The following is a 13,809-nucleotide window of genomic DNA, read 5'->3' as shown; positions in this document are numbered from 1 at the left end:
AGTTTGCTCTCAAAATAAATCTAATACGAATTTATAAAGCTTTTTTATGCTGCGTTTACACGGAACGATAATTCGCCTGATCGTACGATTAACAATTTCGAAGTAACGTTTTTTTTTTAATAGTGATCAGCGTTTAGACGGAACGATATATCGTATGGAAAAATTGTTTTGCGATCGCTTAAGCCTATCTCGCACATAAGTAAAATCGGTGAATGACTGTTTACACGGAATGATCTGCAAATTTTTTGCGAATGACGATTTAAGAACATGTTCAAAGATCAAAATGAACGATTTCTCGCTCGTCGTTCGATCGTTCGCTGCGTTTACACGTACGATTATCGTTCAAAGTCGATCGTTATCGTGCAAATTCGCACAATAATCGTTCCGCAGCATTGGACAAGACTTTCCAAATTAGATGCGACTTTTTGAATTAGATTTTTTGTTGTTAATTAGATCGAAAGTGCTCCAGAATTCTTTTTTAGCTAAATTAAATAACTGCGCAATCGCTAGGTCTGCTCCGAATCAGGTGAATTTATTAGACTAATTATTTTGAAGACACATTTACTATGCTATTAGACAATTTACATAAATTTGACTAAACACATTAGATTGGAAATTATGCCAAAACATCTTTGACAAAATCGTGTTTTTAGATTTGTTAGTAAATATCCCCCTGTGTTCTAATTTATTTTTTTTTTTTGGTCCATCCTTAAATTTTCGAAATTTCTGCCATAATGGTAACAATGTGTACGTACACCTTATGTATCCGATAACATTGCTATCCAGCTTGTATTTTAGAACCACAGAAGTGACTTCAGCGTTCTGTTAAATCACTGCCTGCTTTTTCCAGCTTGTGTTTACAATGAACCCACTCATTGCACCCTAATTTACAGATCATAATGCCAAGGCAGTCCCCTGCAGCCTACTCGAGAGCATGGTGAAATCTGTTCAGCGTCTCGCCTGCTTCCACATGATACCAAAACAATTTACATTTATGCAAGTGTAATTAGATGCTTGTGATTTTCCAAGCAGCTCACGCTGAGCCTAGGACAAACACAGCCAATTGCTTGAAATTACACAAATGTAAGAAAATCTATCTTGTCTAACAGTGTTGGTACTGTATGATTTGCCTATGTTAATGAGTCTGAACGCCATTCACTGTGAAAACACACTAATCGGTGGATGAGTCACAGTGGACTATAAAAGCCCCCGAATCCTAGCAAGGACGATGCTACACTTCCAGTATCCTCAGGTAGAGCAGCCAGATGTCTGATCTGAAGTAAGAAGAAGCAGCAGCCGCACAGGCTTAAGTGTACAGGGCCATCACACAGTGGTCAAAACAGTTTGCCGTTTCCAAATGTAAAGTAATACAGGGGACCGAAACTGCAGGACTAAAGGCCCTATTACACAAAGCGATTATTGACTGTATTTGGTCGATTATCGTCCATTAGGGTATGTTCTCACTGAGTAAATCAGGCGGAATTCCGTGGTGGAAAGTCACATGTCACTTCTTAGAGTGGAGAGCACCAGCAGCGGAGGAGCACGCGCTCTCCCATAGAGAAGCTATAGCTCACTAAGACAGGTGGAATTACGCCTTATTTACTCAGTAAACATACTCTTATGGCCAATAATCACTTAGTGTAATAAAAGGCAACGATCAGCCAACATTCACAATGACGGCTGATCATTGACTAGGATAGCAACAATCTGCTACCGTTGCACCGTGTAGGAGAGGTGGCAGCAGAACTCTGCTATCTCCTATGGCATACCCGGAGCCCCTCTTGCAGCTCCCCGCACTTACCCGCTCACTGACGGCATGTGTAATAGTGCCGCCAGTGAGAGGGGAACGAGGAGCAAACCAGTGCTGACCTAACTGGTCAGAGTTAGCTTGCTCCCACTGATCGGCCTGTCTAATAGGGCCTTAAGCATCCTATTTCACAGCCAGATGCTTCCTGTAACATGATGGCTATAGAGTAGATAGCATTGTCTTGGTGACAGGTTCCCTTTAAGACCAGATCTTCAGTGAGTGTCAGGACCTGGATTCCCTTGTAACTGGAGCTAATATGTCAGCCCTAGGGGAAATCAACAATAAAAAAATGTAAAATGCCACAAAAAAGTCTTTACCTTATGAATGCACAACAAAAAAAACAAGCAAAAAAGAGTCCCAAACTACAGCTTTTGGTCCTGCCCGCTATATATAGAATATCCCCCCTACTGTATATGCAAATGTCTGGTCATACAGTGGAGAAATGAGTCCAGTCTACAAGTGGTTAATCAGCGTAACTGGGGCATTTATTTATGTAATTAAATTGTAACAATAGTGATCCAATAATGATAGCTGGATGCAAAAGGCACTGCATTGTCTTATAATGTGTACTCAGACTCAGCTGTATGGCTTCTCATGCACATATCCATATTCACTGCTGCTGGCATAGACAGATCATTGAATCTGTGGGAACTTTGCAATGACCTTTGGTGGGGTTATAGTAAAGTGAACATTGCTGGTAGCAATACACAACCAATAGCTGTGGAGCGATTGTTTGCTGTCCGCTCTCCTTCTTGCTCTCTCCCAACAATCGACCTGGCCAATCTTTCATGTGTTCTCAATGGAGAGAGGAGTGCCACACCTGTCCACGGGTTGTATGTGGTATTATAATTTAGCTCTATTCACTTCAATGTAACTGAGCTGCAAAACTACACCCAAACTGAGGAAAAGGGTGGCGCTGTTTCTTGAGGAAAGTGGTCATAATTTTCTAAGCTTGGATAACCCCTTCAAACTAAAATTAAGTAATTCAGTTGCCAAACTATAATAAATTTCCCTTTTTTTAAGAAACAAAGATTGTTCTTTAAATTTGAAAAAAAAAAAAATAATAATTATAGGGGGTTCATTGCTAAGGAAGGACAAGAAGGGACCTGGCCCAGGTTTTGGATGGCATGAGTGGCACAAACCAGCTACTCTGCCCTAGCTAGTTTAGCGGGTGTTTTGGAGGTGACAGAGTTCCTTTGAAGGAGAAGTCGGGTGAAAATTTTTATTTAAGTGTTGTATTGCCCCCCAAAAGTTATACAAATTACCAATATACACTTATTACGGGAAATGCACATAAAGTGATTTTTTTCCCTGCACTTCCTGCACAAATCACCAATATACACTGAAAATGCTTATAAGGTGCTTTTCCCCCTACACTTACTACTGCATCAAGGCTTCACTTCCTGGGTAAAATGGTGATGTCACTTCCTGGATAAAATGGTGATGTCAAGACCCGACTCCCAGAGCTGTGCGGGCTGTGGCTGCTGGAGAGGATGATGGCAGGGGGATGCTCAGTGTCCCTCAGTGTCCCCCTGCCATCATCCTCTCCAGCAGCCACAGCCCGCACAGCTCTGGGAGCCGGGGCGTGACATCACCATTTTATCCAGGAAGTGAAGCCTTGATGCAGTAGTAAGTGCAGGGAAAAAGCACCTTATAAGCATTTTCAGTGTATATTGGTGATTTGTATAACTTTTAGGGGGCAATACAATACTTATTATAATTGTTACGAACCGGACAGCAGGACAAGACAAGTCAGTGAGCCCTAAGATCAGCCCCGCCCACTGTCCTCTACCTACTTGCCACAATCCGCCCTAAGATGGCGGCGAGCAACTGGGCGGCAGTCCCTGCACTGGCTAGGTGGGACACAAAGACAAGACAGACAGACAAAACACAATAAAGAATAGTCGACAGTCCGGGTCACAACAATCAGGCAGCACAGTACAAAATCACAATCCTATAATCAGAGTCAACAAACAAGCGATATGGTCAGGGGCAGGCAGCTAGCAAGGATAGTCAGAACACAAAGCAGTAGTCAGGAGATGCAAAGAAACAGAATCCACAAGCAGGCAGAGACTAAGTCAATAACCAGCAATGATATCCAAGACTGAGGTAGTTATATAGGAGGCCAGGATTCTGATCCAGAACATAATTGGACCATCCCCCTGATCTCCAAGCACAGACAGCTGAGAACAACACAGATCCACTGGCAGGATGACCTGTCAGTCACAGCAGAACCAAAACACAGATTAACCCTGACATGGCCAGACAGAATTCAGCAGGTGAAGTCGGGTGTGTCTCCCAACCCAGGTGAGCAATAAACCAGAGTTCACACACAGCAAAACAAAACACAGAAACAGGATACAAGAAAATCAGTGCCTTCTTGGCCGAACAGCATGAGCCGAGGGGCGCATAATGCTCTGCAGAGATACCATCCTGACAATAATATAATATAATAAAAATTTTCGACGGACTTCTCCTTTAAGTATTATTTGGTTTTGGGCGTGCTTACCTGGTTGGGTTGTGCAGAGGGCACAACACAGGAAAAAAACACAATCAGAGGATTCATATACAGGGCTAGGACAGTAGCCAAGCATAAATAGGACGTCAGTGCCAATGTCTAAAAAAAACACTTTTTCATACCATTAAGCCTCAAAACTAGTGTAACTGAATGGCTAAATCTCTCCCATAGGGCACTGCTGTTCCTCAACTTGCAGAGCCCTTCCATCATGAGATTAAAGCAACCCTTCCATAAATTCAATTAAACTAAATAGGACAACATTAATATACAATGAATGAATTAAACATAATGAATTGTAGCATCCCTGGCACAACAAGTGCACTAACCAAGAATAGCTTCATGTACTTGTATATTTTATATACTCGCTGGCATTTTTACTTGACAACTTTTGCCAAAGGTGTTTTCTCTTCCACGGCACATGAAATGCGATCTGGGTTTGAGCTGGTGAATGTGCGCTCTAGAATAATGATATGCGGCACGTCCAATTCTTTATTGCTTTATCTTCAAGCCATATTCCCACGTCTTTCATGATTTATAGCAGAGACATTAGACAGGCACAAGGACTGGGAACACAAGTGATTGGAGGTATATTACAATAGCAGATGTCACTCCTTAAAGTAAGGGGGTGGATGGTTCTATATTTGGGAGATGTAATTTGGGTGGACATGAAGGAGATTGAGGGCTAATGATTTTCAACCCAACAATGTTATCAATTTGGCACAAAAAAAAAATTAATTAACTTGGAAACTTCAGTGCCTTACTGCTGACTTATAGCCATCCCCTATACCACAGCACATTTTCTCTATTCTTCTAAATTCTATACATAATATTAAAGCTTTAAGTGTCGCACTTGAATAGAACGGTGCTGGTGCGGGGAAGTTGGTGCCGAGGTCCTTTTATTGAACCATGGCCCAGTTCCCGTGCACGTCGCTGGTCTATTACCGAGCACCACTGTAGGCGGACCGCACCCCCCAGTAGGAGGAAGCACCTGCCCCTCTGTAACGCGGCTCCATTAGAATCAGTGATATTGCATTTGGTACAAGCTCAATACCAGATAATTCTCCGAATTCAGCCAAGAACCAGGCAAGTCTAGAGATACTGTATAGGATTTGACAAATAATAAAAGCCTTCTATCTTTGTTTTAAAGCAAACATACTACTTTCCTACATAATTTTTTTCCAATGACCTTGTCGGCGCCAGCACATCGATACCGGTGGTACCGTTTATTTTTCAAATCGCCGTTCAGTTCCTGTAATCTGCAGCATGCCAATAGGGCCGCTCGGGGTCCAGGGGGCAAGAAGAGATGAAAAGTGGGTGAAGGTAAAAAAACCACAAGGCTCTATAACAGACAGCCCAATTCAATGTGCCATTGGGCCTCCTGTCTTCAGTGTCACATGCTGGATGTTAACATATCGGGCAATGTGGACAACAGTGGACATATCCAATAGGCCTCTGGTGGACACACTATGGTGAAAGGTAGGAATAGTCCCATAAATGGATATTTAGGCTGCTAAAGCTGTAAATACCAACAAGGGAAAACATACATTTGTGATTCTAATGAAGTACTAAATACTAGAGCAGCAAATGGTATGTCAAGCAAAGCAAGAAATCTCCGCTTTTATAGCCAGCGGAACCTGCACAGTTAGATATAAATATCTCCGGAGCTATTTATAAAACTTTCTTTTCAGAACTAAAGGAAATGTATGACACAGGAAAGCACGCATTGCAGCAAAACATATTAATGGCTGTGACACGGAACACAGCGGAACCATAATAATGTAGACTTTGGGTCAGCATAAAGTGAGGCCAGGAGATTTATTAGCCAATTAGCAATTCTCAAGCCAAATCCGGCTTACATGTATAGTGAGAGAACAGGAAATCAACACTTATTCCAAAAATTGGTAATTGCTCTTCTATAGCCATAGGCACACAGGTAGGAGGAAGTTCGGATAGTATTCTTTTAGAACTGAATACACATATTTTAAGTTTCTTGTTTGGTGCACTGGCAGCAGAATTGTACTGATCCAGTGTTAAAATGGAGTATTAGGGTAGAAATACATCGGATCTGCAGTGGACTTCACGCTGCAAATTCACTGCGAAATCCGCTGCGGATCCCTTACCTGTGATTTTCAATAAGAATACTTACTCACAGAGGCATTGACATGCCGCAGCGAGTATGTAAGTGGCAGACCCCTTTGCCGGCCGGAGCATACATTACCTGGACCGTGATTCAAAGGGCTCCTGGTATCTGGACGTCTGGCTCAGCGGCGGAGCAGCGTACTGATTGGCTGAGCGGGATATCCAGCGTGAAATCCGGTGCGGATCCGGTGCGTGCATTTCTACCCGTAGGGTGCGTTCACACATACAGGGTCCGCAGCAGATTTGATGGTGCAAATTTGATGCTGTGTTCAGTTATTTAGATCAAATCTGCTGCGGATCCACACCATCAAATCCACTGCTATACGGTATGTGTGAAGCTACCTTCAGGCTATGTTCACATGTACCGACTCGCAGCGGAAATCTTGCTGGGAGTTTTGCAGCGAGATCCGCTATGAGTCAAGGTCCTGGCAGGCCCCTGTCAATACATACTCGCAGCGGTCTGAAAGACTGCTGCAAGTATGTATTGCAGCCGCCTCCTTAACCCCTTCGGCTCCTGCGCTGTCTCTGTATACATTACCTCTCTCCTTGCTGCACGGGGTCCTGGCGTCCTGCTCTGCCGCCCAGCCAATCAGTGTGTTGCCCAGCCGCAGCCACTGATTGGCTGGGTGGGAGAGCAGGATGCCGGGACCCCGTGCAGCAAGGAGAGAGGTAATGTATACACAGACAGCGGGGGAGCCGAGAGGTAGCCTAAGTGGTTAAAGGGGCGGCTGCAAGACATACTCGCAGCGTTCTGACAGGGGCCTGCCAGGACCTTGACTCTTAGTGGATGTCGCTGCAAGTCGGTACGTGTGAACGTACCCTTAGGAGTATTATGACCAAAATCACCATCATGATTAATTGAACATGTCACCTCAACTACGATTACTGAACAATAATACCACGCCCCTTTATAAGCAAAACTCCCTTTTACAAGCCGCACCTATTTGAGCGTGTCAAACAGAAGTTTTGTTTCAGTAATGTTTTTCTTGATTAATAGTACTAAAACTGGGGCTCGTCTTCTAATAATAGACTCCATATATCCCTCAATTAGGGATGGTCTGAACCGAGTTCGGTTCAGGTTCGTACGAACCCGAACCCTCGGTAAGCATTCCTGCCGTCTGCCCGCTCCGTGCCACGGAGCGGGCAGACAGCGGGGATCCGATGCCGAGGGTTCGGGTTCGTACGAACCTGAACCGAACTCGGTTCGGACCATCCCTAATTGAGGGATATATGGAGTCTATTATTAGAAGACGCGCCCCAGTTTTAGTACAATTAATCAAGAAAAACATTACTGAAACAAAACTTCTTCTGTTTGACACGCCTCGGCGGGTTCGGACCATCCCTACCCTCAATAATAGGGCTAGGTGATATGGCCAAAAAAATAAAATCTCTATTTTCTGATAAATCTCTCCCTATCTGTACCTATCCCTATTCCTCCCTGCAGTCACCCGCCCCCCCCTTTTTGGCTAGGAATGCTGCCAATGCCTTTATATACTAGGGCAGTGCAATTTCTGCCACAGTGTACATGGAGCAGACTGCCACAGTATATACAGACTCTGTATATACTGTGACAGTGCAGTGTCTGTATATAATGTGGTAGTCTTCTCCATGTACACTGTGCCTGCCCTGGTGCTGTGTATAGACCTGGTCTACTCTTGTTTTAGTGGAACTACAGTGTATATAGGGCATGCACATAGTGTATATATATATACAAGGACCCAGGCAGCACATGGACACATTGATCTGGGAACCCACACACTCACCCACTTGACACAAATGCCCAGACTCAGCTCTTCCTTATGTCCGATGCCTGCGAAAGGGGAATCCTGTGTCTGGTGCCCGGCCCTTTTCTCCTCTTCCCACAGGACGTCCCCACCACCACAGCTGGCCAGCCCTACAGTGACGTACAGGTGTTGCCGAGCAGGCCAGCTGTGGTGTCCTCCGTGGCAGGTAAAGAGGCAGGAGCAGTGTCTATTTAAACTTTAACATTTACAGTATCAGCAGTTGGTGGCGGCAGACAATAGTGGATGATCGGCAATGGCCTGGAGAAAGGCCCCCAGAATTTGGGGAGAATGACAGCGGTGTGCCCCCATAGTGGGAAGAAGTAGGAGTGCTGGCAGGTAATTCAATGCAGTAGCACCTGTCAGATCAGCGGGTGGTTGGGGCTTCTGCAAGTTTCCAATTTACATTCATTGTTTTGTTTTTTTAGTTATCATGGAAAACACAGCACTTCTCTGTACTGCCCGGAATTCCTGTGTTTAGTCTGTTTTTTTTTTCAACCGGCAAAAGTCAGAAAATCTGCCTTCAGGAGACTGGACCTGGATTTCTGGTAAGTACAGCTTTGTTTTACAGCATCAACAACAACAACAAAATAATGAATGTATATTGCAAACTTGCTTTATATCATCTACTGTTGATTTAGATTCTGAAAGTTGTAATGACAGGTACACTGTAATGATTTAAATCTGAACACCTTCTATGTCAGTGCTACTATACCTTCTATGTTAGTGCTTCTCAACTTCTCAGACTGACCAAGGGGAAGCCTGAGCCTTACCATCTGTAGTGGAAGTCCATTTAAAAGCTGAAAATAATGCTAGGGCTACCTTTCATAAGTCTCCTAAGCTCTATACACAGATAAAGCAAGTACACAATAACTTAATCATGTTGCTAAAATGGAGATGGTTGCAAACAGCGAAAGGACTGTGCAGATCATAGTAACTTTGTGAAAACTGCCTCCCCAGCTGTGCCTCACCAACAACTGGGGGCGCCTGTTCTATGTAAGGCTGCCATTAAAAATGCAACACATCACACACAACACCTTTATACAGTTAAAAAAATAAATAAATTTGGTTTTCAGATGCAGAGATCAAGCAATAAAAAGTAGCTGCATTCATAAGTTCCAAACTAGGCTAAATCTTTAAAGGGTTAAAGCTCCTTTACCCCAATTGCAGTGTCTTAAGGTACTTTTATATGAGTCTGTTTACAGCAAGAATACGAGTGCTTATCAGCAAGATTGTCACCTGTTTTCAGTGCCCTTACACTACACAACTAATCAAGTGGCGGGGCCGCACAAACAAGCCCTGTATCATTCGTGTGGCCAATTAAAAACACTGCTATCTGCCTCACATCCTCCATTTACATAGGGGGATGTGCAGCCAGTAAACAGTTATTTATAGGACTGCTCGAAAGATGCGATCATCTGAAGAGAGGCATTTTCCTGCTCTTCGACTGATCACTGACACTTTTACATGGGCCGATTATCAGCCAAATGAGCGTTTCTAGCAATGCTCAATGCCGATAATCAGTCCGTGTAAAAGGGCCCTTGTGATGACTAACTTCTGTCTGGATACCATGAATTAACTTGTCTAATGGATTACATTGTCTTCACAATGCTACACATGTGTATAACCTGAAGTATTATGATGTTATGAAGTGTACATGTGTACATATGCATGAGATTTGGGTCACATGAACACTAATGGATCAAGCCACCTACACCCATTTATTTCTGTAGATACCGTTATGTCAGAAAACCTCTCCTGCTTTGGAAAGTTCCTATGGAGATTTGCTGCTGCTCTGGACAGTTCCTGACATGGACAGAGGTGGCAGCAGAGAGCACTGTGTCAGACTGGAGGGAATACAGCACTCCCTGCAAAACATACAGCAGCTGATAACTACTGTATGAAGTAAATTACAAATTTGTAAAAACTTTTCCATAAAACCTCTTAATATAGCAATTCAACTTAATGTATGGATTTAAAGCTGTGGAGAAACTACATTTCCCAGCATGCCCTGGCAGCCTGGGTCCACTGTCACATCCTATCCTACAGTATGTGTAATGAGGTATTCTCATTAGTCTAAAAGCTATATTCCCAAACATTAACTTATTAAAAGAACAATATGATAGATAGCTGCCTCCATTTCCTGCTGTTATTCTTTTCAAACAATTCTGTAGATGGATCAATAACTCTGCCTGGTTGTTGTAGATACGATCAAGTAATCACTTAAAGGAATTATGCCATGAATCATTTTCAGAGCAAGTTGTAAAGTAATTTACAGTTTTGTGGCATAAAAATACATTTTCCATTATCTTTTGCTTCCATGTTCGCTCCTTGCTTCTGCTAATCTGTGCTGCTGGGAACAGGTACAGGACAGAATCGGTCTCCTTTCCTCTGAGCAAGTTGAGCAACTGAGCATGTGTGTCCTCCATTAGGAGGACATGCAAATTGCTATAAATGTGAACCCCAGATGGCTAAGTAAAATTATAGCTTTTCAACTGGATCAGTTTTATTGAGTTTAAATACAAAATAATTTGGTGCTTTCTTAAAATATTTCTTTGTGGGATAATCCCTTTAAGTGCAGCTGTTTGTCCTTAGTTAACCTTTAGCAATGCATAGTATTATAATGTCCAACCATTAACATACAGGCTTCAATCACTTAAAGTGTACCTGTTGTTATAACTTTTGAAATCTAAACCAAAAGTAGATGTCATATAAAGCAAGTTTGCAATTTACATTCATTCATTTTTTTTTTGTTATCATGAAAAACACGGCACTTCCTGTTTTCTGACTTTGTTTTTTTTATCTCAAAAAGTCAGAAAACAGGAAGTCCTGTGTATCCCAGGCAATCTGAGCGCTCACAGAGAGAAGGTAGTCATGTGATTGATGGACACACTGAGCTGTGACTCTCTGTACTGGCCGGAATTCCTGGGTTTAGTCTGTTTTTTTCAACCAGCCAGAAAAGTCAGAAAATCTGCCTTCAGGAGACTGGACCTGGATTTCTGGTAAGTACAGCTTTGTTTTACAGCATGATAACAACAAAATAAATAATGAATGTATATGGCAAATGTGCTTTCTATCACATCTTCTGTTGATTTAGATTCTGAAACTTATAACGACAGTAACACTTTATGCCCGTTTTAGCTTGAAGGAAAATAAAAGCAAAATGCTGCTAACATTGGTTTAATCAGGCAATTTCCATGTAATGCAATACCTCTTAACCCTATTAAGAGGCAATGAAGACTTTAAATCGAACTCCCATTCCTACCTCAAAGAGGCTTGGTGTTAGAGGAGGTGATGTTTTTATAATTCTTGTCTAGTGGTCTATTCTGGACCATGCAGTATGGGCCTTATTACATCAACATATTATCTGACAGATTTTTACAGGAATGGATTTGAAAAGAGAAGAAATCTCAGTCTTTCCTTTATGATCTGTTCTCTGTTTATAGTCTGTTCCTGGCTTTGGCTCCAAAAAAATCTGTCAGATAATCTGTTGGTATAATAAGGCCCTAAGTCTAATATGTCATCCTGACAATGCAAGTTACAGCTCTTGCTGATACTGTGTGTCAGGGAACCATAGCTGAGGAACACTATAGGTCCCACAACAGTACTATATGACATATACCTGTTTACCTAAATACAAGCTTTACCTAAATACTAGAAAATCTACTGTAGAAAAATAACTGGGGTTACCTTTCTTCTTACTTAGCAATGTCACTGGACTTGTGGTCCCCGTGCTTGGTTTTGCAGAGACTCTACTTTGGTAAACTGTCGGTTCTGTCGCCTTTCTCTGATGCAGTCCCTCATCCTTTTTGATCATTAACAAATCTGATCTTCCTTCAGCGTAAGAGCTTTTCATATAGGCAGCTGATTCTGCCAGGTTCTCCATATTTAGTTTCCTTTCAGTGGAGCTATAAGATTCGAAGTCCGAGGCATCAAAACTTTCGGTTCTCGAACTGTTTTCTTCTTCGATAATGTCCATCATTGGTTTCATCATCGGAGAATCTTGGTCTCTCTTTGGACTCTCTTCAGAAGCCGAGGAACCATCACATGACTCGATAATAAGCTCACTGTCCAGTTCGGCTTCGCGTTCCTCCCGGAGTATGCTGTATTGTATGGATGGGGAGGCAGGTGATGGTGGTGGACCACCAATGTGACTGAATGTCATGTAAGCAGACTGCATGGCCTCTTCTCCTGCCAGCTGGTCTTCAGAAACAAGCTCTATTTCAGAGTCACCAGATTCAGTGCTCGAAGCTTCGTTATCGAGCGAGGACGGGACAGCTGGTAGCACAGGCATGCCTTTATAATCTGTTTTTTCTGAGTAAACACTGCGAGGTTTCTGCTCTTCAGCTGCTTCATAAGGAAAGCCTTTTGTTGTCTCTTTTGCTTTCATGGCGCTGATCAGTTCATCTTCAGATATTCGGAATTTACTCTGTTTCTCTGAGCCAGATGGTTCTGTATATCCATCTGGATGGAAATAATAACAGAAAAAAAACATGGTAAGGAGAACAATTCCTCTGAGACTTTTATTACAAAGCATGAAATACTTTAATTCCATTAGATGGTTATAAAACTATGCAAATGAGACTTCCTTCCTTTACGATCCAAAAATGATAACTACAATACATAGTCAAGACTCCAATGAGTGTCATAAAATGACCCATATGTATTCATGTTGGTGGCCATGTTAACAGTCTCTTTCATGGTCTAAATGCATCTGTATGCTCATTGTGTCAGCAAATAATGGTATGACAATCAGCCTCCTATCTAATGTGAAGGGATCCTCCTTACACTATCCAGTAGATGTTGTCGGCTAAGGGGGGATCAGACATATTTAATTTTAATTTTAATTTAATTTGTTCTTTCTGGAGATGATTATCATGCACTTTTCCCGACATACCATGTGCTAGAAAGGGTAGAGGTCTACACACAAACTAGGGGAGACTAGGGTAAGTATATATCTCAACACCTTTTGGACCACTCTATCCATCGTTTTTGGAAGGTACGCCCACAGGAAGACATATGAGATATGACAAAATGTCTACAGGATGGGTGAGATTGAACCTTATCTTTATGTTTCTGCATTTGATATGAGTCTTCTATTCTAATGTGGGAGACCTCCTTTGCCACTGTGTGAGGTTCTGTGGTTTGGTACGTGGCACGTGGCACAAAGATAGAGCAGAAAGAAGTGGAGGAGGGGAAGTCATTATGTTAGGGATAGTTTTAAATAGCCAGTCAACCAAAATACTTATTGCATGCAGAGATCTGTTATTAGGATAGGTGTTATCTATAGGCCTCCAGGGCAAACTGAGGACTATGATAACATGTTAATGGATAACATTTTCAAAATGTCAGTAAAGGGGGGCATTGTTGTTATGGATGACTTCAATATGCCAGATGTTGATTGGAATATCCCTTGTGCACTTACATGTAAAAGCAAGAAAATAATCCAGGCTCAGACTGGACCACAGGGGAGCAGGGGAATCCCTCGGTGGGCCCTACCCCTTGGTGGGCTCCTCAGCAGGAGATGGGCCTCCCTGTTTAGCAGCTCCAGGATGACATATAAT

The 13,809-nt window shown here is 42.5% G+C and overlaps 1 protein-coding gene across 2 annotated transcripts in view; it reads right to left on the bottom strand.

Moving 5' to 3' along the window:
* The window catches only part of RTN1 (reticulon 1), a 164,569-nt gene that overhangs the window by 62,794 nt on the left and 87,966 nt on the right, over positions 1–13,809 (bottom strand). For both annotated transcript variants that reach the window (XM_069949472.1, XM_069949471.1), the window contains exon 5: positions 11,936–12,709. In XM_069949472.1, the coding sequence (XP_069805573.1) occupies positions 11,936–12,709 (774 nt within the window). The remainder of the gene's footprint in view (positions 1–11,935; positions 12,710–13,809) is intronic.

This window comes from Dendropsophus ebraccatus, chromosome 13 (genome assembly GCF_027789765.1).
Source record: "Dendropsophus ebraccatus isolate aDenEbr1 chromosome 13, aDenEbr1.pat, whole genome shotgun sequence".
Classification (NCBI taxonomy): domain Eukaryota; kingdom Metazoa; phylum Chordata; class Amphibia; order Anura; family Hylidae; genus Dendropsophus; species Dendropsophus ebraccatus.
Note: the sequence above shows the minus strand (reverse complement) of the source record. Positions and strands in the feature narration are given on the sequence as shown.